The 26,479-nt window shown below is 38.0% G+C and overlaps 1 protein-coding gene across 1 annotated transcript in view; it reads left to right on the forward strand.

The window, feature by feature from the left end:
• Positions 1-26,479, forward strand: part of LOC114240899 (multiple PDZ domain protein) — a 189,008-nt gene that overhangs the window by 55,453 nt on the left and 107,076 nt on the right. The window contains exons 18-24 of the mRNA XM_089739138.1: positions 4,462-5,873; positions 20,446-20,590; positions 21,130-21,243; positions 22,393-22,518; positions 24,071-24,190; positions 25,006-25,185; positions 26,266-26,356. Of these exons, the coding sequence (XP_089595264.1) occupies positions 4,462-5,873; positions 20,446-20,590; positions 21,130-21,243; positions 22,393-22,518; positions 24,071-24,190; positions 25,006-25,185; positions 26,266-26,356 (2,188 nt within the window). The remainder of the gene's footprint in view (positions 1-4,461; positions 5,874-20,445; positions 20,591-21,129; positions 21,244-22,392; positions 22,519-24,070; positions 24,191-25,005; positions 25,186-26,265; positions 26,357-26,479) is intronic.

A 26,479-nucleotide genomic window follows, 5' to 3' on the forward strand; every position in this document is an offset into this window, starting at 1 on the left:
TTCGAAAAAAGCCCCAAAATAAAGTTTGTATTTAATGAAATGGTTTAATTTATAACAAAATAATAATTACTATTTACAGGTAATTTTAACATATCATAGTTATTAAGTGTAATGTATTAATGTAATATTTTAATAATACAACGTCATGTTGTTTGATGGCATCCATCTGTATACTTCAGATTGGAAAAATTAAATCGTATATTTAGTTAGGGTTGTCAGTGTAATTAGTTATTTTATTTTTAATGTAAAAATCAATTAAAAATGAACAGCGCATTGAGATTGCATTCTAAATTCTATAATATTTAGTTTTTATCATTTATGATAATTGCTAATTTTATTGTTCAAAAATAATTCAGATCTTTAAGTGCTTTGAGGATATGCTTCAGAATTCAAAGGTAGACCGGTGGGAGTTGGGTCAGGCAACATGACGTGTATTCTTTAACCGCCAAGGCCTATAACAGTGACTTTCGTAATATCCAATTAATATACAAATTAAGATTCCTGAGATATCTATACTAATATTATAAAGAGGAAAGATTTCTTTGTTTGTTTGTATTGAATAGGCTCCGAAACTACTAAACCGATTTGAAAAATTCTTATACTGTTTGGAAGCTACACTATTCCCGAGTGACATAGGCTATAATATTTTTTGAAAAAAAATATTGGGATCCTTACTAAAACTCCAATAATGTAACCCAAGGTGTAAAAAAATTACCTAAAATATTCTTTACATCGCGTGCCCTGCGAAAATTATTGATGATAAAGTAAAATAATGTACTAAGACTTTGTAAAACACATTACTATTTACAAAAAGCGTCGGGGCAGCATATGTCTAACTATTATAGTTACACCGCAATAAGTGTTCTTTTATTTAAAAAAATAAAACAACGTCAAATATCGTTGAAATTTTTGTTAAAGACCCGAGTGGAGCCGGAGCGGGCCGCTAGTCAATGAATAATTTCTTAAGCAAGACATTCTATAGTAGCTGTTTAACTGTTTTACTATCTCGCTTTGAAATTACTGCTACGCGCTGGGGTTCGGGATAAATAAATGTTCCACCAAAGTACAACTAAAAACTGTATTCAACACTTAAATCACTTTAAACACTTCACAAACACTTTAAAATTCTCAATTCGCTTCTTCCGCTTTGCTTCAGGTGATCCGTTTGACTGACTGCGTGCCATCTCTGTAACGCTTTTATAGCCCATACCACATCCCTAGAATTATCGAGAATATTCCACAAAAGTCGAGTATTGTGTGTTTCCGCTATCTGGCAATAGATGGCGTTGTACTTCTCGAGCGTTCTGCTGCTAGATCCTTTGATATTCGTTCGACTATTCGGCGATAGATGGCGTTACTCTTACCGGCGTAACATTACTAATCCAGTTTCTATCTTTAATCTTCTCGGCATCTAATTAGCGTTACCAAAGACACAAAGAAATATAGTTGTTATCTATATTTCTTTGTCCCTTTGCTATAGCTATATTTATTGTACTTTTTTTTACATCTACGTCACTGTAGGTCTTGGCGTTTGTGTTAAAACACTTTAAATATAAGAATAAATGTGTAGAAAGACTGTGTACCGTCACAATACGTCGTTATAATATGTATAGATATAACAAGATTTGTGACTGTTTGTTCGTTCTAAAACTAGTTTGTTCGTGACGTGGGAAGGTCCGGCTGTAGACAGTTATTAGAGCCTTATCAGCCTCATCATAATGTGGATTCTTAAGGTGCCGATGGCATATTGGAGGGATTTTTTACTCCATTTGATGGATATACGTCGGCAATAGTGGTTTTATTGTGAGCCTACCCAGTTATACTTGGTAGGCAACGCTTTGGCTCTGCCTCTGGCATTGCTGACGTACATGAGCGACGGTAACCACTCACCATCAGGTGGGCCGTATGCTCGTCTGCCTATACGGCAATAAAAAAAAAAGTTACCACAGTTTTCTATATGTCTATCGTGAAGAATTCTCTTTTTGACTTTATGAACTGGGTGAACTGAATTCAGTTCAGTTCAACCCATTGAAGACACAGATTTGCGCGTTCACTGCGAGGAAGGACCCTTTTGTCATGGCGCCGGAATTTCAAGAAGTATCCCTGCAGCTTTCCGCGAGTATCGGGATTCTGGGGGTCGATATTTCGAGCGATGTCCAGTTTCGGAGTCATTTGGAAGGTAAAGCCAAATTGGCCTCTAAAATGTTGGGAGGCCTCAACAGAGCGAAGAGGTATTTCACGCCTGGACAGAGACTTGCGCTTTATAAAGCGCAGGTCCGACCTCGCGTGGAGTACTGCTCTCACCTCTGGGCCGGGGCTCCCAAATACCAGCTACTTCCATTTGACTCCATACAGAAACGGGCTGTTCGGATGGTCGATAGTCCTGCTCACGCGGATCGCTTGGAACCTCTGGGTCTACGGAGGGACTTCGGTTCTTTCTGTGTTTTATACCGTATGGTCCATGCGGAATTCTCTGAGGAATTATTCGAGATGATCCCCTCATCTCCTTTTTATCATCGCACCTCCCGTCATCGGAGCAGAGTTCATCCATATTATCTGGAACCGCTGCGTTCATCGACAGTGCGTTTCTTTTTTGCCACGTACCATTCGGCTATGGAATGAACTCCCCTACACGGTGTTTTCCGAGCGCTATGACATGTCCTTCTTCAAACGAGGCTTGCGGAGAGTACTTTATGGTAGGCAGCGGCTTGGCTCTGCCCCTGGCATTGCTGACGTCCATGAGCGACGGTGACCACTTACCATCAGGTGGGCCGTATGCTCGTCTGCCTACAATAGCAATTAAAAAAAATGTAGCAAGGTAGGTGGTGGAATTCATATGACTATGATCTTTACCAATTTATATTATTCTAACGTATGCCAGTCGATAGTCATTTAAAAAGAGGTCTCAATTTATTTTCATTACCGACTTTTCGACCGAGATAAATACAACCAATCTATTGTCAATAACAATCCATAGATCTTTAAATAAATAAAACTGTCTCAACTAACTAGTTGTTGACTTTGAAAGTTTCGAGAGCTTTACTGAGTGACGTCATTTACAAAATGGTTTCCTTCATTTGTTTTAGGAAAAATAATATTTTCTACATTGCCATGAGCGGAATTGGTCTGAAAAAGTACGTCCTTTTAGGAAACATGATGATGGTTTACCAAGGCTATTAACGGTATCAAAGGCTGTATCTCCTGCTAAGTCTCTCCCAAATTGAATAGTGGGAGGACCTTATTTAAAATTTATATTCATATTGTGCTATTGGCGATGTAATTCAAGCTCAGATAGGATAGGTAAGCTCTATTGGTCCGCGACAGCGAAAAGTTAGTTAATATATTACGTAAATTGGCAATTTAACTTGTGTCAAGATGAAAAATGGTCACAAGTCTTGTAAAGTAGTTTTTAATCGGTGTCAATGCTTTAAAAATGTGTTTTCGATGTTGTTCATGAGATGCTTTATTATGTGTTGCAATAAATTATTGTGGAAAAAAACGGAAACAGTTTTATTTATACATCGGAATTTATAATAAAAATAACTAACGGCCGTCTGGTGTAGTGGTAAGTGACATGGTCACTACACAAGGGGGTCGCGGGTTCGAACCCCGCCAAGAGAAGATATTTGTATGATAAATATAAATGTCTTTTCCAGGGTTATGGATATATATTAAATATGTGTATGTGTTTAATAAAAATCTTATATTTATTTCCGTTATCTGGTATCTGTAACACAAGTTCTTTACGAACTTAGCACGGGACTAGTTAACGTGGCGTGACTGTTAGTATACAAAAAAAAAAAAAAAAAAAATTGAAATGTATGATGACATCAACAATTTTACATCATTCGGGATAAAGGACTTTTTGTGCTTACAACGGTTTCTTGGAGACAATATAAAAAAAACACCAATTTCCTAGCTTATTACCACACTCAAGGAATCGGGTAGTAAATATCGTAGCGGCAAATTTTTAAATTTGCATAATGCCTTGTGGCAGTATGTAATAAAAGCAGGTAGAGACAGGTAGCATAGTAGGTTCCAGGTATGCTTATTTCTGCCGCGAAGCAGTGATGCATTCCGGTTTCAAGGGTGGGGAAGACGATGTACTATAAAACTGAGACTTAGAACTCTTGACTCAAGTTCGACTTTTTGATTTCCAAATATACGTTATCGATATAATATCGTTGGATGCGGAAGGCGGAGGACCGCGTTATGTGGAAGGCATTGGGGAAGGCCTATGTCCAGCAGTGGGCAGATAAAGGCTGATGATGATGATGATGATGATGATGTTATCGATATCTATGGGCTCTGGTAACCGCTTAGCACTAAATGGGCCGTAAAAGTTTACATGTTTAAAAAACCTACTTTGACATTTTGATTAAGACGTAATGATATATAATTGCTTATGTATAAAATAATAATCAAAATGCAAACTCATTGCAAAGTTTGAATATTTCACAGGAGTGCCTCAATTCCCTCGCCTCAGACGAACACACAGGCATGGACTCATTCCACGAATGTCTTCAAGAATACGGAGAAGACCTTGAAGTAGTACAAATCTGCCTCGAACCTGAAGATGCTTCTATAAAAGATGATGAAATATCCGTTATCGCTGACTTGAGTTTTGATGACTGCAAAAAGGACATACACCGAAAAGAAATTACTATAGATAGTGATATTATACGTGTAAACGGAATTAAATCTTCGAAATCAGAAGAGTCTTTAGATCATGATGATGATATGACCATCACAGAAGACGACTTTATAGCTCCAAGGGAACTGAAACGAGATATTCGTCGCAAATCAGCTGATTTAAAAGAAGATATATGTATTTTTAAGCAGAACAGCAAAGATATATCGACTTCAGACGAAATGGTATTTGCCGTTACTCCAACTGGGTTAGAAAGAATCAGTTTCGAGAAATACTGGAAGGAATGCGATGAGAAACTCGACACAACGACGTTAGAGAGAGTCAAAAGCGATGAAAGTTGGAAGGACGCTAATTCCCCTACCGATGACAGTTTTCACGACGCTACCACGAAAATATCCATTCAAGAGAACAATTCCCTGCTATATATAGATCACGATATCGACGGATACGAAACTTGTCTTGATGATGACACATCTTCGATGAAGTGCGCGTTAAAAAACGATCGTAAAGCTACCTTTGATGACAACAAAAATATAAACAAACAAGACAAAACAGATCATGTTAACAAAGGCACCGATCAAAACTACTTTCAGTATGAGGCAGATGCCACAGACGAGTTCTCGTCTCGTCCTTACATACAGGAGCACATAATAAAACAGATGAAATCTCTTAAAATAGAAACAATAAACATTGGAAACAAGAGAAAAAGAAGTCCTAGTAAACCGTCTAAGAAGGAGAAGATGCAATGTGTAGAATATTACAACGATCAAGCTGAGTGTTTGAAAGAAATTAAACAGAAGAAATTGGAAGAGCAAAAGAAACATAAAGAGGAGAAAAAGAAAACGACAGATAGAAAGAAAACAGATAGTTCGAGAGGAGAAAAAAGGTGTCAGTTGAAGAAGAAGGAAGTTAGCGAAGAGTCTACTGATTTTGAGAGCAGCTACGTGCCTGGCTGTCACAGGTGCTTCTTAGAGAACTACGCGTATGCTATAACAACGGCGTATATGGCTGAATCCAGTTCGTGCAAATACTGCCAAGTTATAAGAGACATGCTGGAAGTTCCGAAAGCGATGTCTGGGAGAAGGAGATCGGCTCCAGCATTAGTCAATTTATCGAGTGAATCGGATTCTGATGATGATGGGCTGCTTTTCGTGCCTATGGTGCAGGGCAGGAGGAAGTCTGCTGGACCTCTCAAGTTCGTGCTGCCTCCTAGAAGACCGAGGTAAGTGATTTTCACTAATAAAATCTTGCGAAACGGTTTTCAAAATAGAGATGAGTTGAAATTTGAAAAATAAATCAATTAATGAATTGTTGAATAAATTATTTAAAATTTAACTATTTTTAAACTTTTATTGAATAAGCTGAGTGTTTTAAGCTTGTGGATTCGTTGTCGTGTGAAGTTGAAAAATGAATGTGAAATGTGAATTATGAGTTTGCTAGGCTTATTCGTGCTAAAGAGATTTGTGCTTACTCATTTGATCAAGTTGAAACTTTGTAGAGAAGTATAATTTGCGACTTGGTACCAATCAATGTACGACAAATAGCAGGTCCATAAATGTGTGGGTAAATTGGCTATTTACCATTACTATTACTATTTACTGGTGGTAGGACCTCTTGTGAACAAATATAAGATAAGGGTTGATCGTAGAGGGGTGAAAATTTAGGGTTGTATGTATTTTTGTATGCTGTATCATAAAAAAATAAAAACAAAAAATTTTGTTTAAAAAATAAATAAAAAAGTTTAGGGGACCACCCTTAAAATTTAGGGAGATAATAAATATATTTTGTCTGATTCTCCACCCTGGCCAATATGCACGCTAAAATTTACGAAAATCGATAGAGCAGTTTCGGAGGAGTTCAATCACGCACACCGTGACACGAGAATTTTATATATAGCGAAAATCATAGAGAAGCGTCGCCCAGTTTTACTAGTTTGGTATAAATTAATGTTTTTGGAAAGGAAATTTAACAGTAAGATTGCCTTCTGGTATTGACGAACGCTGAATCGAAGCACCAAACAAAACATACTTCACGCAATATATTCTACAGAAACCTTATAAGTACCTATTATCAGTCGACCTAGGGCAAGAGTTAGGTTACGGTACAAACAACCTTATTGTAAATAATCACAGGTTTCACTTTATTTCCAAAGACATGCTAACTTTAAATCTTTGACAATTAAACAAGATCGATCTGGTAGTAGTAATGTGACGGCGAGTTACAAAATGTTTTCCACTTCGAGAAAGCGGTACAACATGAAAGCCCTCTTGTCGTGTCCGCCGGTTATTACAAACCCGATCCTTTAGAGTGAATGGTAAACAGTCGACGTCGTCCTAAAGACGCCATTACGGATCCTCCCGATCCATTAACGGTGCTTTTAGGTACCACAAGCAACGGTCACCGTTCTCGTCGAACCCGTCGCTTGCGACGAAGGGCTCGACGAGTGAATTAACCCATAGACACAGCCCACTGAGTTTTTCGCCGGATCTTCTCAGTGGGTCGCGTTTCCGATCCGGTGGTAGATTCTGCGAAGCACTGCTCTTGTTAGGGCTAGTGTTAGCAACACAACCGGTTTGAGCCCCGTGAGCTCACCTAGACATCAACCAGAGAAGCTGAAATAGCCTCTCAAGGCTATCAGCGTAGGTAGGAAAAAAAATACAAAATGGCATGAAGCCAACGCTTAAGAAATACCTAAAGTATGGAATACTTTAGGTATTTCTTAAGCGTTGGCGAAGTTTGGATGGAAAATTATTAAGTTTATTTAAGATTTGTCGTTGCTAACTAGCGTTGCATAGTTACAGTCTTATACATGTATATTATTATTAAAGTAATACCGCAAAAAACTGTATGCCAGATTGGTTAATTTAACGTCACCGCGTAAAAACATTAGGGTGCAAGGAAATTTCAAACTAAACACATTTTGTTTAGGTGTATTTTCAAAAATGTTCTTCGAAAAAAATCTTGCCTGATTCTGCAAAACAGTGGAACGTTCAGTCTCTGTAGGTAGGGTAACCATAACTGTAATTAAGGCTTTAACAACTTGTCTCGAAGTAATGGTATTCGAGACGTAATTATATGGATTCCGTTTACAACTGTAAGAACTGGTTATGGTCTGAAGGATAGGACGTCCCCTGTACATGGTAACCCTCCCATAACACGGTAGATACGTTCCAACAAAGTCCCGTGTTGTGTGAAATTGTGTTATATGAGACCGGAAGTCAGTTTAAAAATAAATAATAGTTTAAAAAAACTAAAAAAATACGCTTTCATAGAAAATCCAACTAAAAGTTAGAAAATAAATTTTAATTAAAAATAGTGTAAGAAAAATGATTTTTTTTGTAAAAAAAAAGCGTGGGGTGCATGGTATCAGTAGTTATAAATATTTTATGAACAGATAATATGAGTAGAAGGGTTATGTTGATAATATCCTGAAATGTTTTTACAATAAAATCATTTTTCTTACACTATTTTTAATTCAAATTTCCTTCGGTCCTCAATAAGTATGCCAAATTTCGAGTGAATCCGACGTTTTGAAGGGGGGTCAAAATCATGTTCAAAGATTCCGTTACATACTAACATATGCATACGTCTGAAGCTAATAAAAGCGTATTAAAAAGTAGAGTAAATTGTCTGAATGAAAATTAAATTATTGTTATTATTATGATAAAGTCGAAATCAAGCCGTAATTAACCGTTTTAATTATGTCGATGACTTGTGAAAACCACAATATCATGTTGTTTGTTATATTTCCAATATGGCGGAAAGGGTTGCAAAATTGGCTTTTTTTTTTTGTATAGTTACTCATGGGAGTCCGATTTGTGTAGTTTTAGGCCGCATGTCCAACGTCAATGAGTAGTTTAACGAATCGATCCCCGAGGGCACTTACATATTCAAATTAAATAATCTACAGCAATGGAATTGGTAGGCACTTAGCCAAATTAATATTATAAACCCGAAATGCACCGATATATTTTTTGTTTCTGGGTTTTTTTTTTATTGTTTTGATGGGTGGACGAGCTCACAGCCCACCTGGTGTTAAGTTTTTACTGGAGCCCATAGACATCTACAATGTAAATGCGCCACCCACCTTGAGATATAAGTTCTAAGGTCTCAGTATAGTTACAACGGCTACCCCACCCTTCAAACCGAAACGCATTACTGCTTCACGGCAGAAATAGGCGGGGTCGTGGTACCTACCCGTGTGGACTCACAAGAGGTCCTACCACCAGTGGGTTATATTGCTCTGTATTTTGGGTGAGATTGCCGCGTAGTGTTACGTGGTTATTGGAGTCCATAGACATCACTATGCGAATGCCGCTATCCACCTTGAGACATCAGGTCCAAGGTCCGATGTTATTGTTAATTTTTTTGTAAAAATAATTTACTTATGCTATTACCAGTTTTGGGTTGTGCATTAAATTTATTAGTCACCAAAGAAACGATTGCGATATTTCCTGACTCTGGTACCCACTAAACATCGAGTGGGCCGTCATTATATCCGCCGGTCTAAAGCGATTGATAAACAAAAACCGCCTTTTTTATTTGCCGAATTATTTTTGTATTCAATTGAGCAAGATACAATTGAGCAAGATAATGTGATTGTGAGCAATTATTTAATAAGTATTTTTCGAGTTAATGATTGATTTCCTCCACCTCTGTTACCCCTTGCGCTACGTTCGACTCAACCTTGAGCTTTCCCCGGGGAGTGCAAGCTAATACCTAATTGGCCATAATGGATTAGGTCAACGAAGAGCTTTTTTAAACACATTTTCATTAGCTTGACCCATAACTACACACCTAAATGTCTCCGTATAATTTCGACCAAGATATTGGACTCTTTTGAAAATTTGCACACGTATCAAGAAAAGATAATTTTATTACTCTTTGGTTTAATATTTTGACCGGGATAACGTGGTAAATGAAAGATTATTGTGGCTTTCAGTTTGTCTCGTCATTGAAGCCGGCTTAAGATTTATATTTTTTTTGTGTGGGTAGTTATAAAACTTTCGAGCAAGCATTACCGGGCAATGACAGTAAAATGTTTTTTTAAGGGATTTTATGACCTGGTAACTAAGACCTTTAAGTCATTCAGTCAGTCAGTCATTTCATTTATATTCTTATTTTTATGAAAAGTGATAATGTGGAGATAAATGAAATGAAATCAAATGAAGATGATTAATTTGAGACATTAATCAACTGGGATGAAATTAAATGAAATGAGATGATATGGGATGAAATATAATCTCAGTAAAATGGTGGTTATTTACTGAAATTTTTTTTAGTGGACTTTTTGGAGGATCCCGAGAAGTTACGTCCAGCGGCTTTGTTTCATTTTCCCATATTTGTGCACTTTCACAGATATTAAATTGTTAATAAACCACCGTTATTACACATTTAAACCTGAAGAGACACTAAATAGACAAAATAAAACAAATCACACAACTTCACTCCTCGCGTTCCCGCCAAAAAGTCCTCAGTAAAATGTTGGTTCGAGTTTGTCAAAGAATATCGTAGCGTAGGCAGCGGCTGGGCTCTGCCCCTGGCATTGCTGAAGTCCATGGGCGACGGTAACCACTCACCATCAGGTGGGCCGTATGCTCGTCTGCCTACAAGGGCAATAAAAAAAAATACTGGTGATAGGGTGCTTTGGACATCTTGTGAGTCCGTACGGGTGGGTACCATCGCCCTACCATCTACAGTGAAGCAGTAATGCTTTTCGATTTGAAGGGTGGTGCAGCTGTTGTACTGTAAAAATAGAGACCTTAGAACTCATATCTCAAGGTGGGTGGCGGAATTTACGTTGTAGATGTCTATGGTTCCGATAAACATAAGGTAGGCCGAGAGCTCCTCATCTAAGCACTCAAACCTCACCTCACAACCTCACCTAAGCAATACAAAAAAAGCCTTCAGTTCTGTAGGGTCACACACACATGCTTTATATCGTACGTGGCGTGTTACCTGGCTACGTAATGCAAGGTGTCATCTTCACCATTCCACGCTTGTGGGAAAAGGATATTGGGACGACAGTCCAGTTGTAACGGTCATACAGCGAATACATGTTCCACTTAGATTAGATTAACTATAATAAAACTGTATGTACCTATTGTATTTTCCTTAAATATACAAGTGTGTGAGTTAATAACGATTATCATTTACAACAACTGTTTTAAATTACTGTTCCGCGGTAAAAATGGGTCGCTAAGTACATATACTAAGAACTAAGATTTTTTGCTAGGTGATGATGCTTTATCTCTGTGGACGTCTTTTGTGATTTTAGATACATAATAATTTGGTATAGTTGGTATTAGGTTCAGCATTGAAAATCCGGTGACGGACTGTTGTGAAGCCAAGCCAGTGTAAGGTAGATTGATTAAACAGATTAACATAACTATTGGGACTTTTTGGCGGGAACGCGAGGAGTGAAGTTGTGTGATTTGTTTTATTTTGCCTATTTAGTGTTTCTTCAGGCTTAAATGTGTAATAACGGTGGTTTATTAACTGTTTAATATCTGTGAAAGTGCAAAAATGTGGGAAAATGAAATAAAGCCGCTGGACGTAACTTCTCATGTTCCTCCAAAAAGTCCACTGAAAAAATCACAGTAAATGACCACCATTTTACTGCGATAATATTTCATCCCATATCATCTCATTTCATTTAATTTCATCCCAGTTGATTAATGTCTCAAATTAATCATCTTCATTTCACTTCACTCCATTTTATCATTTTTCATAAAAATAAGAATACAAATTAAAATAAGACATAGCTTAAAGGTCTTAGTAAACAGGTCATTAAATCCCTTAAAAAAAAACAGAACTATTATCATCCATTGTCGATAATATTTGCCAATGTTTTCTACCATCCAAAATTGATTCTTCAAAGAAGCAGTAGGTGTGTTCATTGTGTTTCGACATAGCGATGTTTTCATCATATGCGAGTATGTTTAGTTAAGAATACAATGCGTGGTCCGCTCCGCGTGAGCTTATAGGGGATTATAGATATTAGTAATGGTCTCACCGTCATGTCGATAGTTTAATTAAAATTTAATTAAATATAAAATTAGTAATAGACGTGAAAGATAATATGTGTAAGAGGGGAGTGAGCGAAGAAATGGTATAAGATAGGGGAGTATGGAAGGAGAAAACATGTTGCGTCGACCTCGGGTGACTGGGAGAAGGGCAGGAGAATGATGATAGTAAAATTTACTGGTGGTAGGACGTCTGTGAGTCCACACGGGCAGGTACCCTCACCCTGCCGGTTTCTGCCGTGAAGCAGTAATGCGTTTCGGTTTGAAGGGTGGGGGCAGCCGTTGTTGTAGTGTAAAAACTCACACCTTAGAACTATTATCTTAAGGTAGGTGATGGAATTTACGGTTTAGATGTCTAAGGGCTCCAGTAACCACATAACATCAGGTGGGCTGAGAGCACGTCATCTCATCTAAGCAATAAAAATAAATAAAATGAGTACCTAATAGACTGCTTCGTTTATTTTTTGCCTTCTGGAGGCTTTAAATCCAAGATGCTCCTGGAGAATTAAACTATTTCCGCATCGAAGTAGTTCCTTTCGTTTTGAGGGTTTGAACAGCAGATTTTTGTTTTGGCTTAGTGGTAATGACCCTATGGTAATGACCCATGACTCTCACTTCTCTCATCTGCTTCTGTATGAGACGTCTATCGATTCACGGCTGTTTCGTCTCGTATTTGTTATTTTCGGTATACTTACTATAGCTGATGATTCTAATTTGAGCAGATCCAAGAGTACTTTTGAACGTATAATTTACAATTGTGTTTATAAATTGCGTGTCAATACCATGACCTTACTTGGAATTTTCATTCAAGGGCAATTCGTGATTTTTTGTCGGCAAATATAGGCAGAATCGTGACCTTTTAATGCTACTTACACCCAAGGTAGTATTTAAGGAAAGTAAGACAAGCATGCTAATTTACAGACAGATTATGGGAAACTAGTAGACTAGTTATCGACTTCAAGGAAGCTGAGCTCACACTGGTCATCTGTATTAACTGTCTCCACATAGATGAACACCACTTACGGGACATCTACAACGTAAATGCGCCACCCACCTTGAGATATAAGTTCTAAGGTGTCAGTATAGTTACAACGGCTGCCCCGCCCTTCCAAGCGAAACGCATTGTTGCTTCACGGTAGAAATAAGCGCGGTGCTGGTAACTACCCGTGCGGACTCATAAAAGGTCCTACCATCTATCAATAATAAATAGAGTTCGTCTATTTATTTAAATATCACTCGAATTAAAGATTTTCCCTTGTTTGATCGTTACACAAAACTGCTGTTAAAAATATCGATGTTTAAAAAACTATCGATAAAACTGAATTAAATGGTGTCATCCCTATTAAAAAATTGCTAATACCCGTAATTGAGTTACGCTGAGCTGTCCTCAATGCTGCGGATTGTCAGCCACTTAGCCAGTTGTTGTTGGTCTTTGGTTAAGTGCATACATGTTGGCCATTGGCCGTTCTTGGATCCAATATCGGATAATGCAGTGTTATTGAAATCGATTATCGGTGAGTTTCGTGTGTGGCAATTCGAAAGTAGGGTGCGACCTTTTTTCCTTTGTGCACGCGAGGGCTCGAAACGTGATCCCATCCCATGAAAGAGATTAGGCGTTAGGTATATTATCCGTGAATTGGCGAAGCTTACAATCCAACTTTTATTAAGAGGTTTTTAGGGGTTGATAGAAATCAGTAGGTCAATGCTTTTCCTTAGTTTGAGACAAGAGGTAACTCAATAGATAGTAACGCTGTCCCGAAATCTTTGGATGCGCGAATGCTTCGTGATAGAAATATAATTAAGTGCCCTCTCAAGCAGTATTTTCCAGGTAGAGGCGGCTTGCGAATTATTACTGTTTTTAGTACCGTTTTAGTAATGAAAGTTGTCTTAATATATATTTTTTGGGACTCATTATTGTGGCTTACCATGTTTGGTGTCTTATTTTGGCACAAAACATATTTCAACTGACACATGTGTGTATGTTTTTTTTATTTTATTTTTTTATTGCTTAGATGGGTGGACGAGCTCACAGCCCACCTGGTGTTAAGTGATTACTGGAGCCCATAGCCATCCACAACGTAAATGCGCCACCCACCTTGAGATATTAGTTCTAAGGTCTCAAGTATAGTTACAGCGGCTACCCCACCCTTCATACCGAAACGCATTACTGCTTCACGGCAGAAATAGGCAGGGCGGTGGTACCCACCCGCGCGGACTCACAAGAGATCCTACCACCAGTAATTACGCAAATAAAAAATTTGCGGGTTTGATTTTTACTACACGATGTTATTCCTTCACCGTGGAAGTCAATCGTGAACATTTGTTGAGTACGTATTTCATTAGAAAAATTGGTACCCGTCCGAGATTCGAACACCGGTGCACCGATCATCACGAATGCACCGGACGTCTTATCTGTTAAGCCACAACGACTTCAAAAGCCACGACGGCTTCATGTTTAAAGTAAAATATTTTTTATCGCCAAATATATATAGTGCCATATGAAAGAGCAGTGTTTCCGTGTGCATTCCGCTTAATCAAATTATCCACTCAACTAAGCGCTGTGCCTACTGAACTCTGAAAGTGCTGCCGTCTAATTAGTTCCATCCGCTTTAGGTGTTATTTTTCCAGGATCTGTTTTAGCGGTTTTCGAAATTCCAGAAGTAAACTTTAGCTGTACGATTTTTTTTATCGCTTAGATGGTGGACGAGCTCACAGCCCACCTGGTGTTAAGTGGTTACTAGAGCCCATAGACATCTACAACGTAAATACGCCACCCACCTTGAGATATAAGTTCTAAGGTCCCAGTATAGTTACAACGGCTACCGCACCCTTCAAACCGAAACGCATTACTGCTTCACGGCAGAAATAGGCGGAGTGGTGGTACCTACACGCGCGGACTCACAAAAGGTCCTACCACCAGTAATGACAAATTTAATTTAAAATCCCAAAAAAAATCGATTTATGAATAATTTTCGAGTGTATCCATCGAGTCCAATAAAATAAAATCTCAGATCTCTGTATGAAACCGTCCTGGAATCGGACGAAACGTTGGCGACATTCCGGATAAACCCATTCTGAACCTTCAGCGAATAATAGCATGCCCTAACGACAATGGAAGTCACTAATCATTTCCCAGTAACGTGCGAACTGTACGTAATAATTATTACATATACGACATTTTTTATTATTATTTGTAAATCTTATATTCAATGTTTATACACATATAATATAACTTTAATTTTATAATATAACAAATCAAAATAATTTAATATGAATCAACTCACACAGTAGAACAAATCTTCCAATGCGCTTGAAGGAGGCACAGTTCCCAAGATACTGGTTACGTATTTTTTATTTTTTTTTTATTGCTTAGATGGGTGGATGAGCTCACAGCCCACCTGGTGTTAAGTGGTTACTGGAGCCCATAGACATCCACAACGTAAATGCGCCACCCACCCTGAGATACAAGTTCTAAGGTCTCAAGTATAGTTACAGTTACAACGGCTGCCCCACCCTACCTCGTTGGACAGCCAGACTCACTCTCTGTGCAAAGTACCAGCCAGCCTTAGCATCGTGTGTAACCCCCCTCAAGCGTTTGGAGATTTCTGACAAAAATTCCGACATTATGTTTCATCATTATGCAAACAAACTTATTTTCCATCGGCTTAGAACGAGCTTGATATAGTCGTTTGAGATTTGAATCTGTATAGAAATCGTGAATACATAGTTTTGTCCATATACACACGTACGTTTGTGCATGATGGAGGTCGAGTTAGTAGCACGTGTCGGTTACAATGATTGATCTGAGTAATGGTGCCTGCATCTAGTACTGTCGCGAACACATTTGCAATTGCTCATTTAATTAATGGCGGTAGGACGTCTTGTGAGTCCGCGCGGGTAGGTACCAATACCTTACCTATTTCGGTTGTGAGACATTAATGCGTTCGGCGGTTGTACTATAGAACTGAGACCTTAGAATTTATGTCTCAAGATTGGGGGACGTATTGACGTGGTTGATGTCTATAGGCTCCGGTGACTAATTAACATCAGTTAGACCGTGAACACGTCCATCTTAGCAACAAAAAAGCCTCGAATGAAATAATAGACCAATTAACATTAGCTGAACTTGTTCGCTCGTCATAGCAATAAAGACAATTTTGAACGAAAGAATAGGAAATTGTCTTCGAAATAGGAAATTCCCTTCAAAACTAGTCGAAGCTGTAAATAAGAAGTAATATAATAAACTAAAAACTTCTCTCCTGTCGTTTCATATTGGTCCTTAATTAACTCTATCATAAAATACATAATACCACATCCAACATTTTTTTACCTTCCATTTTGTTTCAAACAGTTTTCAACAGAGATATTAAATATTTTTTCGCATTATAAGGGAATTCCGGCTGTGCCGACTGTATTTTTTTTTTATTTTTTTTTTATTGCCTTTGTAGGCAGACGGGCATACGGCCCACCTGATGGTGAGTGGTTACCGTCGCCCATGGACTTCAGCAATGCCAGGGGCAGAGCCAAGCCGCTGCCTACCGAACTTAAAAATCTACAAATCCATTCTTCCAAACTCCGACAAACTGTTTTTTTCTGCTGATAGGTTATGTGGATAGCTTTAAAATAATAATGCATTCCGATTTTAACAGCACGATGTTGTATTTTTGTCCTACCTATTGGCTGGTAACCTAAGGAGTTTCAACTATGCCCGGACGGGTAAGTGAGCTCACAGGCTCAACCTGTGAGAACTTGCTAACACTAGCCCTAGCCCTAGAGCAGGGTTTTGCAGAATCCACTACATCATTGGAATCGCGACCCAATGAGAAGATCCGGCGCGAAACTCAGTGGGCTGTTCGCTCGTCGAACTCTTACTCCACTGAGCCTTTCGCCGGATCTTCTCAGTGGGTCGTATTTCCGATCCAGTGGTAGATTCTGCGAAGCACGAATCTTGCTAGGGTTCGTGTTAGCAACAACGTCAGGTTTGAGCCTCGTGAACTTACCTATTCGCCTGGTGACGCTGATATGGTCTGTAAAGACCATCAGCTTAGGTAGGAAAAAAAAGAACTCTTGACTGGCTTTACATTGCCCTCGTCGCCTGGGTCGGATAAGGATGTTGTATAGAAGTGTCTATGTGCTCTGGTACATAGCTGAATACCGTTAGAAGACTCTCCAAATTACGTATATACATTTTTTTTACAGGCTCTCGGGTTATTATAATAGAAATGAGACTATCAATTCATAATTACTGGTGGTAGGACCTCTTGTGAGTCCGTACGGGTAGGTACCACCTACCTATTTCTGCCGTGAAGCAGTAATGCGTTTCGGTTTGAAGAGTGGGGCAGCCGTTGTAAATATACTGAGACCTTAAAACTTATATCTCAAGGTGGGTGGCGCATTTACTTTGCAGATGTCTATGGGCTCCAGTAACCACTTAACACCAGGTGGGCTGTGAGCTCGTCCACCCATACCAGCAACAAACAAAAAAAATTCGAATCTGAATTTAAAATCTGAATAACAGTTTTGCTGTCGACTGTACTTTTCCTACATTTCAACTTTGCACTATTAACACTTTTCACACACGTACCACGGGGCGACGGCGTTTCACCGGCATTCGTTGTTCGAAGTGACACGAACGTGGTCGTGTGATTGGAAATTGGAAATATTGTGTGATTCGGTAACCGAATTCAATTGAAGCCACGTGCTGTAAATATTAAGTACGTACCAAAGTTTGATTATGAAACGAAGGAATTTTAGTAATTCAGAAATAGTTTATGCATCTAAGTGCCATTTTTTAATACGCTTTTGTTAGCTTCAGACGTATGTATGTAACGGAATCTTTGAACATGATTTTGACCGTCTTAAAAACGTCGGATTAACTCGAAATTTGGTATACTTGTTAAGGACCGATGACAATTCAATATCAAAAAAAATATATTGAAAAAATTTAAATTCAAGTAAAAAATAGAAAATAAATTTTAATAAATTTGAATTATAAATAGTGTAAGAAAAAATGATTTTATTGTCAAAAAGGCCTGGGGTGCATGGTATCAGTAATTATAAATATTTAATGAACAGACATAAGTAGAAGGGTTATTTTGATAATATCCTGAAAAGTGTATTTTGTTAATTTTTTTAAACTATTATTTATTTAATTTAAACTTAGATCATATTTCTCAACGCCTGTGACGGTATTCATGCCGTGATGACTATGGGCTCTGGTACAATTCAGCTTCAGGTTGGCCGGAAGCCCGTTTACTTATTCAATGAAAATGCCAAACCAGTGCTGCCTTCTTTAATAAGATTAAAAGCAATTATATCATGGTATTAAAGATACATAGGTTCTTAACGTGTATTGCAATTGTATTATGTTCACAAAAATATTATATGTATATTAGATATTTCAAACGCAACAGAATCCAACCTTCCCAGCATCTATAGTTAGGAGTCATTGAATTCAATTGGTTAAGTGGTAAATTGAGGGTTCTCGATGCGTTGATATGATGTACGGTTTATTGGACTCGCAATTCGAGCTGGGCTCATTGTAAGCGAGATCTTTGACGCGGTATCTCGCCGGATTCTTCTTAACTGACTTCAAAGAAATTCGGATGCTATCAATTCAACTATATGTTTTTTTTTAATGATGTGTTACTTCGGAATCTATATTGATGGATCGATTTTGATGATTCTTGTCTATTTGATGTTTCTTAAGTGGTTCCATTTAAATTTTATCAAAATCTGACTTGTAGTTTTTGAATTATCCTTAATTAATGCATATTTAATTGACTTGGATTACGAGTATATTGGTCATGAACTACATTGGTGATCTCATTTTATTTTGGTAAAGGCAATTTATTTTTTTTGTTAAAATTGTGTGCTGTTGTGCGCGGACAGCCGCAATTCAGCTAATTGTCTACAGCAAATCTGCATCTTTAAGCCTCGTCTGAAGAGAGAAATGTCATAGTGGAGGGAGGCAGAGAAGTTCATTTTAGAATTCAACTTGAAATATTACCTCTTAAAACGTAATGTTTGATTTTGTGCCAAGTGTTGAGTAGTAGCCATGAATTCATGACACATTGTGTGGATTAAGGGGGAAGAGAGTACATTCTCAATCAGTTCCTCAGTGAACTCCCCCTTTTTTATTGCTCTTGTAGGCAAACGAGCACACGGCCCACCTGGTGGTGAGTTGTTACCGTCGCCCATGGACTTCAGCAATGTCCCTTAGCAGCAGATCTTGGCAGCTTTTTTTTTATTGATGCACAACTAAATACCATGTATACAACACACATACGCTCACACACACACACACCCAACCGCACGCGCATACACTCATACACATATGTAAGTTACTTCTAGAACGATCAGCCGTGAATTCTTGACAAATTGTGTGGATTAAGGGGGAAGAGAGTACATTCTCAATCAGGTTCTCAGTGAACTCTCCTTAGAATGACAGTAGCTCTCGGCAGCTCTAACTACTAGAACGATCGCCTAGACCTATTACTGAATAAACATATCATTCCATCGAAGTCTTGAAGGTGTTCGAAGGTCATCGAGCTCGAGTTGTGGTTCCAAAACTAGATACGTACCTACTGTGCTCTTAGCTTTGGTAGTTTGCTTTGGGAGGGGATTTTTATAGGGCATAGAGGGGTTAATGAACTTAACCTGGCTCACCTGTTAGAAGTCAACCACGAGTCCGAAGTCATATTCCACTTTATCCTGTCGCTAGGACATAGGTTGCTGCTATTCACTAAACACCAAAAGTGGGTTATTCTGCTCTTTAGAAGAAATTATGTTTTTTTTTTTTTATTGCTTAGATAGGTGGACGAGCTCACAGCCAACCTGGTGTTAAGTGGTTACTGGACCCCATAGACATCCACAACGTAAATGCGCCACCCACCTTGAGATACAAGTTCTAAGGTCTCAAGTATAGTTACAACGGCTGCCCCACCCTTCAAACTGAAACGCATTACTGCTTCACGGCAGAAATAGGCAGGGTGGTGGTACCTACCCGCGCGGACTCACAAGAGGTCCTACCACCAGTAATATATGAAATGTCTGAGTTCAATTATTGTCGATTTTTGGTTGGTTTTGCAATTGTTTTTGTTTGTTTAACAATACACTTAGTGTTACAATATTTTTGTATCAACAATAAATTCCTAAACGTCGCAATAGGCAAGAGACACAGAATAATACGGCTTATTTAGTTCGATGGCATTTATTACAAAGGTTCGCTTATTACAAATTCAAATTCAAATTCAAAATCATTTATTTCAACTTAGATGTCAGTATGACACACTTGTTGAATGTCAAAATACAAATAACAATGTTAACATTACCACCGGTTCCAAAAAAGCCACGGTCCTGAGAAGAACCGGCGAAACAAACTCAGCGGGTTTTTTTTTTTTTGTTTTTTCTCAAATATTTTCTTTTTTTTAAATAAATAAAAATATTTACGATAAAGGAAAAACCAAGTCAAAAAATACAATTAAAAAAATAATAATAATAATGAAAAATGAAAAGGCCAGAAGCGAGCGCCTCATTCCCACGTAGTGCCATCTAGTAAATAATCTTTAACTTTATAATATGCCTTTTGATTATGCTTGAATTTTTTTAAGATACTTTATTTCTTGATGACAGCAGCTGATTTTTTTTCTTAAAATCTACCATATTTAAATGTTCTACTCGCTTCTAATTTCAATAGAGACATCGTTCTGATGAAATTCGCTGAAAAGGAAGCTTGATAATTTTAGTGAATGTTCTTATATCCTCCAGCTACTGTCCACAAGCGATGACGGTCACGGTGTCGCCGGATCGGCGTGCTGATACCATCGTAGCCCAGCGGTGGGGTCCCCCGAGGAAGGTGACCATCAAACGTAGCCCTGGTGCTCCTTTGGGCGTCAGTATTGTTGGCGGAAAGGTATATGATTAATAATTATTATTTGTTTCGTAAATCAGAAGACGTTTTAAGTATAGTTGGCGGAAAGGTACATTACTAATAACTAGCTGACCCGGCAGACTTCGTAGTGTATCAATAAATAAATAAAAGACCTAACTTTTGTATAAAATAAACATAAAACAAACTAAAGGAATCCGTCCGCCGGGGGACACATCAAAGGAAAAACAAAATTGTTATTTTTATTTAATTCCGAGCATTTTCATATTTATCTACCTTTTAAACCTTCTCTGGACTTCCACAAATAATTCAAGATCAAAATTAGCCAAATCGGTCTAGCCGCTCTCGAGTTTTAGCGAGACTAATGAACAGCATTCATTTATATATTTATAGAAGATAATAATTGGATAGGAAATTAGAAGAGGTTTTAGATTTTATTGCTTGACCTTTTTCAGTTGCTTTAAATAGTTTGGTTACTACTAACATCAGGTTTGCCCTATGCAGGTTCATCCGTATATGCAATAAATAAATTAGCTATCATGTTTTCTCCTTTTTGCACAAAGGTCGATATAATATCAAGCCAAGATAGCGAAGAGGGAGAAGAAAAAGCGATTTTCGGAATCTTTATCAAGAATGTCGTTGCCGACAGCCCTGCTGGTCTTAGTGGAGAACTGCAAGTAAGTGGAGTTGAGAGAGAAAGAGAAAGAGAAATTCCAATAGTTTAATAATTCGGACCCTTAAATGGAAGAACGGAGAGAGATGGGTGAAATCGTGAGGAGCATCAAATCTGCTCTTTCCAATATTATATGACAACGACCTCTCTGTCAAGAACGAAATTACTAAAAAGAAAAATAATTGACATTAACAGGGTCATAACCGATGTTGCTATAAAATATATCGAAGAGTCATCGTAAAGATGACACAAGCTTTGGTTATCTGTTTCTGCGTTCGTTTCAAATAAAAGCTCTTTTCAAAGTAATGAGAACTAAGCTCATGAAAATACATGTTTTTTTAAAAAAGACGAATCGTCGTCAGTAGACGACCTATTTCAAGGAAATATGAAATAGGTTAAACTAAAAAATCTCTGTCCACAATTAATCATCTTCCTGTAAGTTTTGTCCCCTCTACACGTTAGGTTAAATTAGTATTTTATGATCAACTATGAATACTAAATCTATATCTATGTTTCACAATAGCAACATTGATATTATTTGTAAAATATGCACCTAAAATAGCCAGTAGACACAATTGGTTTAAGCTTTAGGATCAATATTGTAACAGCTGAATGTTCATTAACGATAGGATGTCTAAAAACTTGTACTGTTAAAAGTCAAACCTTACAACTCATGATTCAAGGCGGGTGGCGGCGTTATAGATGTCTATGGGCTCCGGTAACCACTTAACACGAAGTGGGCCGTCCACCAAACTAAGCAATAAATAAATACTTAACGGTAGGCAGGTTGGCTCTGCCCCTGGCACTGCCGGTATTATCTAAGCACAGGATAACACTGGTGTTAAAAGTTTACAAGAGTCTAATAACTGGTGGTAGCGCGTCTTGTGAATCCGTACGGGTAGGTACCGCTACCCTGGCTATTTATGTCGTGAAGCAGTAATGCGTTTCGGTTTGAAGGGTCCTCGTCCACGGAACGGAAACTTAGAACTCATGTCTCACGGAGCTCCGATAACCATTTAACAGCACTACGTCCAGTAAAGCTAGTATAACTCCTCGAGGTTACTAGCAATAGACAGGCAACCAAGAGGTGGGCCGTGAGTTTCTCCACCCGTCTACGCAAAAATATATATCTATCATCCCTAATTTCCTCCAGACAGGTGACAGGATCCTGGAAGTGGACGGTGTTTGCGTCCGATCAGCGCAGCACGAAAGAGCTGTACAGCTCATCAAAGCCGCTGGCGATAAGGTCACCCTCACCGTGCAGAGCCTTCTGGCCTGGGTGCGTATTGCATCGAGCTTGCCAAAGCATGAGCTTACAACTCGTATCTGCGAATCGAAATTTATTTTAATAATAATAATAATGAACATTTATTCTAAACATAAATTTCAAAAAAATAATGAAACAAAAATTAAAAGAAAAATAATGAGGCTTGGAAATAGTTACCGGCTCAGCAATGCCTAACAGTACCGAGACAATTTGTACTGGGGCGCTGACCAATCATTATCTTAGCTTAGAATAACAACAACAACAATAAAAACAATGAAATAATATTAAATTATAAAAAATTACAATTGCAATGCACAATTACAGCACGGATTCGTTAAAATTGATGTTTTTGCCTATTGAATTAAACTTTTTAGTCGTTATTTCTATTCCATTGTTTTTTTAAGTAGATTTTCAGCTATTTTGTTTAACCGCTTTACACACTAAGCTGAAGTTTCGGTTGCCTTAAGATAATGGCCATGTCCCTATTTAAGTCTGTGACGCAAGTGGCGATATTTGTACCCGCTCTGATCTGAGCTGTTGATTGCTTCAAGGCAGATCCTACCAACAATACTAGAGATAAAATTACGTGGACCAGTCTTCGAAGTTAGGCAGAGAAATTGAAGTAGATATAAATAAAGAGACCATTCAAAGTAAAAAAAAATATATTTTTTATTTTGGTCGTTTTTATTGCCACTAGGCTATGGCACTTACAGCCTAGCTGATGATGAGTGGTCTACTTCGTTCATGGACATGAGCAATGCTACGAGATTGGCTAAATCGGAGCTTTTTAAGATATTAGGTCAAAGCATTAAAATTGTTGTGCTTATCATCAGTCCGTATTACATGTGCGGATTTCCAACGTCCAAACGTCTTGGGGTTTGGTGAAAATTACGTTAAAGATTCGGTTATAAAGATTAATGTTGATACAGGTCGAACTAATAAAGCCGCCTTAATTAGTTTTAACTGTAACTATAATTGAGACCTTAGAACTTATATCTCAAGGTGGGTGCCGCATTTACGTTGTAGATGTCTATGGGCTCCAGTAACCACTTAACACCAGGTGGGCTGTGAGCTCGTCCACTCATCGAAGCAATAAAAAAAAAAACTCTAGGTACTCGACATATCATGCCCGTACTAAGTCAAAATCCTGAAGACCTTCACTAATTAAGAGACCTTGGCTTTTGGTTATCGGCCTAGAATTGGATTTGTATAATTGAATTATTTAAATCGTATAATCTGCAAGATTAGATTAGATAGAAGATATAATCTGCAAGATTGTACGATACAAATCAGGAGATGTATGGAATTGGTAGTGCAAGGTAGAGGGAGAAGAGGTCGACCGAAGAAGACATGGATGGAGTGTGTGAATGACGATATGAGAGAGAGAGAGAAGTGAGCGTTGAGATGACGGCTGATAGAAGAGAATGGAAGAGAAAAATTAGCTGTGCCGACCCCACCTAGTGGGATAAGGTGGAGAAAGAAGAAGAATCATATAATCTACAAGGATGTTTCCTCATCGTTTAGGAGAGATACGATATATATTTAACTTCTACTATTCGTTCAGAACACAGATTCGTCAGACGTGGATGGGTCATCGCCACCAGCGTCGCCTGCTACGTCGATAAAGAAGTCACCAGCAAAACTATCGTTCAACGTTGACAAAACTCCTCAGCATGAAATCAAGGTATTTTTATATGTACCTTATCAGCATATCCACCGTCACAATAAAGAATGAACACTAAAAAGTGAACAGTACTCTGGTACTGAGATACTGGTGGTAGGACCTCTTGTGAGTCCGCACGGGTAGATACCACCGCCCCGCCTATTTCTGCCGTGAAACAGTAATGCGTTTCGGTTTGAAGGGTGGGGCAGCCGTTGTAACTATACTGAGACCTTAGAACTTATATCTCAAGGTGTGTGGTGCATTTACGTTGTAGATGTCTATGGGTTCCAGTAACCACTTAACACCAGGTGGACTGTGAGCTCGTCCACACGTTTAGGCAATAAAAAAATAAAAATTACGCCTCCATAAAAATCTAGTCAGAAGAAATCTAGTTTATCTATAATATATTAATACGTGAAGCAAAAACTTTGTACCCCTTTTTACGAAAATTGCGCGGACGGAGGTGTATGAAATTTCCCGCAGTTATAGAGAATATAGAGGAGTGCAGAATGCTGATTTTTTTTTAATTGTGTAAAAAATACATTTAATCTATAAAAAAACATTACACCCGTGTGTACGCATGTACTCTCTCTCTTTTACTTATACTCTTTTGTTAATTGTTAATCTGTGGTTTAATTGAGAATAGATTAATATTGTTAGTTTTAATTTTATTTGTCTACAGTGTAGAGTTTTGGAAAAATCTGTGATTATAGAAGTCTTTGACAACAGAACCATAATAATGTTCAATCTTATAATTTCAATGAATTGTAGTCGAATTTCAACTGCTGGGAGATCACTTGTAATAGGAAATAGTTAATCATCAAAACCTCACACAGATAACAGTAACAGCAGAGCCAGATAACGAAGAAGAGTCGGAAGAAGATAAGCAAGCAGAGAAGGAGTCGACATCCGAAGCGGAAACAGCTCGCAAGCCCGTGTATTCAGACTCTGAAAGCAGTGACGAAGAAGATGAACGAGAATTGCAAGGGAGAACGTATTCTGATAAAGGAGTTGAGGTAAAAGCCAAAGTCAATTTCTAAGCACACTCACATTAGAATGAGATGAGCACAATCTCCTATGCTCCATCTCGAAGATTCGAGAGAAATAATTCGTGCCAAGGTTAGGGTAATAGCTTTTGATTCAATTGGCTTGATAGACGGCAAATGGCTGCCATGGCTAATTGGACATTCACAAGAAATTCTCTTTGAACAGATCGACAGAGCTTTTATTTCTATAACTTTACTAAGAAATTCCATTTAAACAGATCGATAGAGCTTTTCTTTCTATAACTTTACTAAGAAATTCCATTTCAACAGATCGATAGAGCTTTTCTTTGTATTACTTTATCAAGAAATTCCCATTGAACAGATCGATAGAGCTTTTCTTTCTATAACTTTACTAGGAAATTCCATTTCAACAGATCGATAGAGCTTTTCTTTGTATTACTTTATCAAGAAATTCCCATTGAACAGATCGATAGAGCTTTTCTTTCTATAACTTTACCAAGGAATTCCCATTGAACAGATCGACAGAGCTTTTCTTTCTAATACTTTACCAAGAAATTCCTTTTGGACAGATCGACAGAGCTTTTCTTTCTATAACTTTACCAAGAAATTCCCTTTGAACCGATCGACAGAGCTTTTCTTTCCATAACTTTACCAAGGAATTCCCATTGAACAGATCGACAGAGCTTTTCTTTCTAATACTTTACCAAGAAATTCCCTTTGGACAGATCGACAGAGCTTTTATTTCTATAACTTTACTAAGAAATTCCATTTAAACAGATCGATAGAGCTTTTCTTTCTATAACTTTACCAGGAAATTCCCATTGAACCGATCGACAGAGCTTTTCTTTCTATTACTTTACCAAGAAATTCCCTTTGAACCGATCGACAGAGCTTTTCTTTCTATTACTTTACCAAGAAATTCCCTTTGAATCGATCGACGGAGCTTTTCTTTCTATAACTTTACCAAGAAATTCCCATTGAACCGATCGACAGAGCTTTTCTTTCTATAACTTTACCAAGGAATTCCCATTGAACAGATCGACAGAGCTTTTCTTTCTATTACTTTACCAAGAAATTCCCTTTGAACAGATTGACAGAGCATCAGCCGGGGCTATAAAACGCAGTAAAGAAGAGAAGCAGGCAGATCCCGAGGAAGAAGACGACTTCGGCTACACGACAAGTGAGTGGAAAGATACATTATTCACAATGTTCAATTTCTCTATATACCTCGTACATATTTATGTTTACGCTTGTCTGATAGAGCATAAGAAATGATGGAGAGCGGTAGGCAGCGACTTTGCCC

This window comes from Bombyx mandarina, chromosome 28 (assembly GCF_030267445.1).
Source record: "Bombyx mandarina strain Sakado chromosome 28, ASM3026744v2".
In the NCBI taxonomy this organism is placed as follows: domain Eukaryota; kingdom Metazoa; phylum Arthropoda; class Insecta; order Lepidoptera; family Bombycidae; genus Bombyx; species Bombyx mandarina.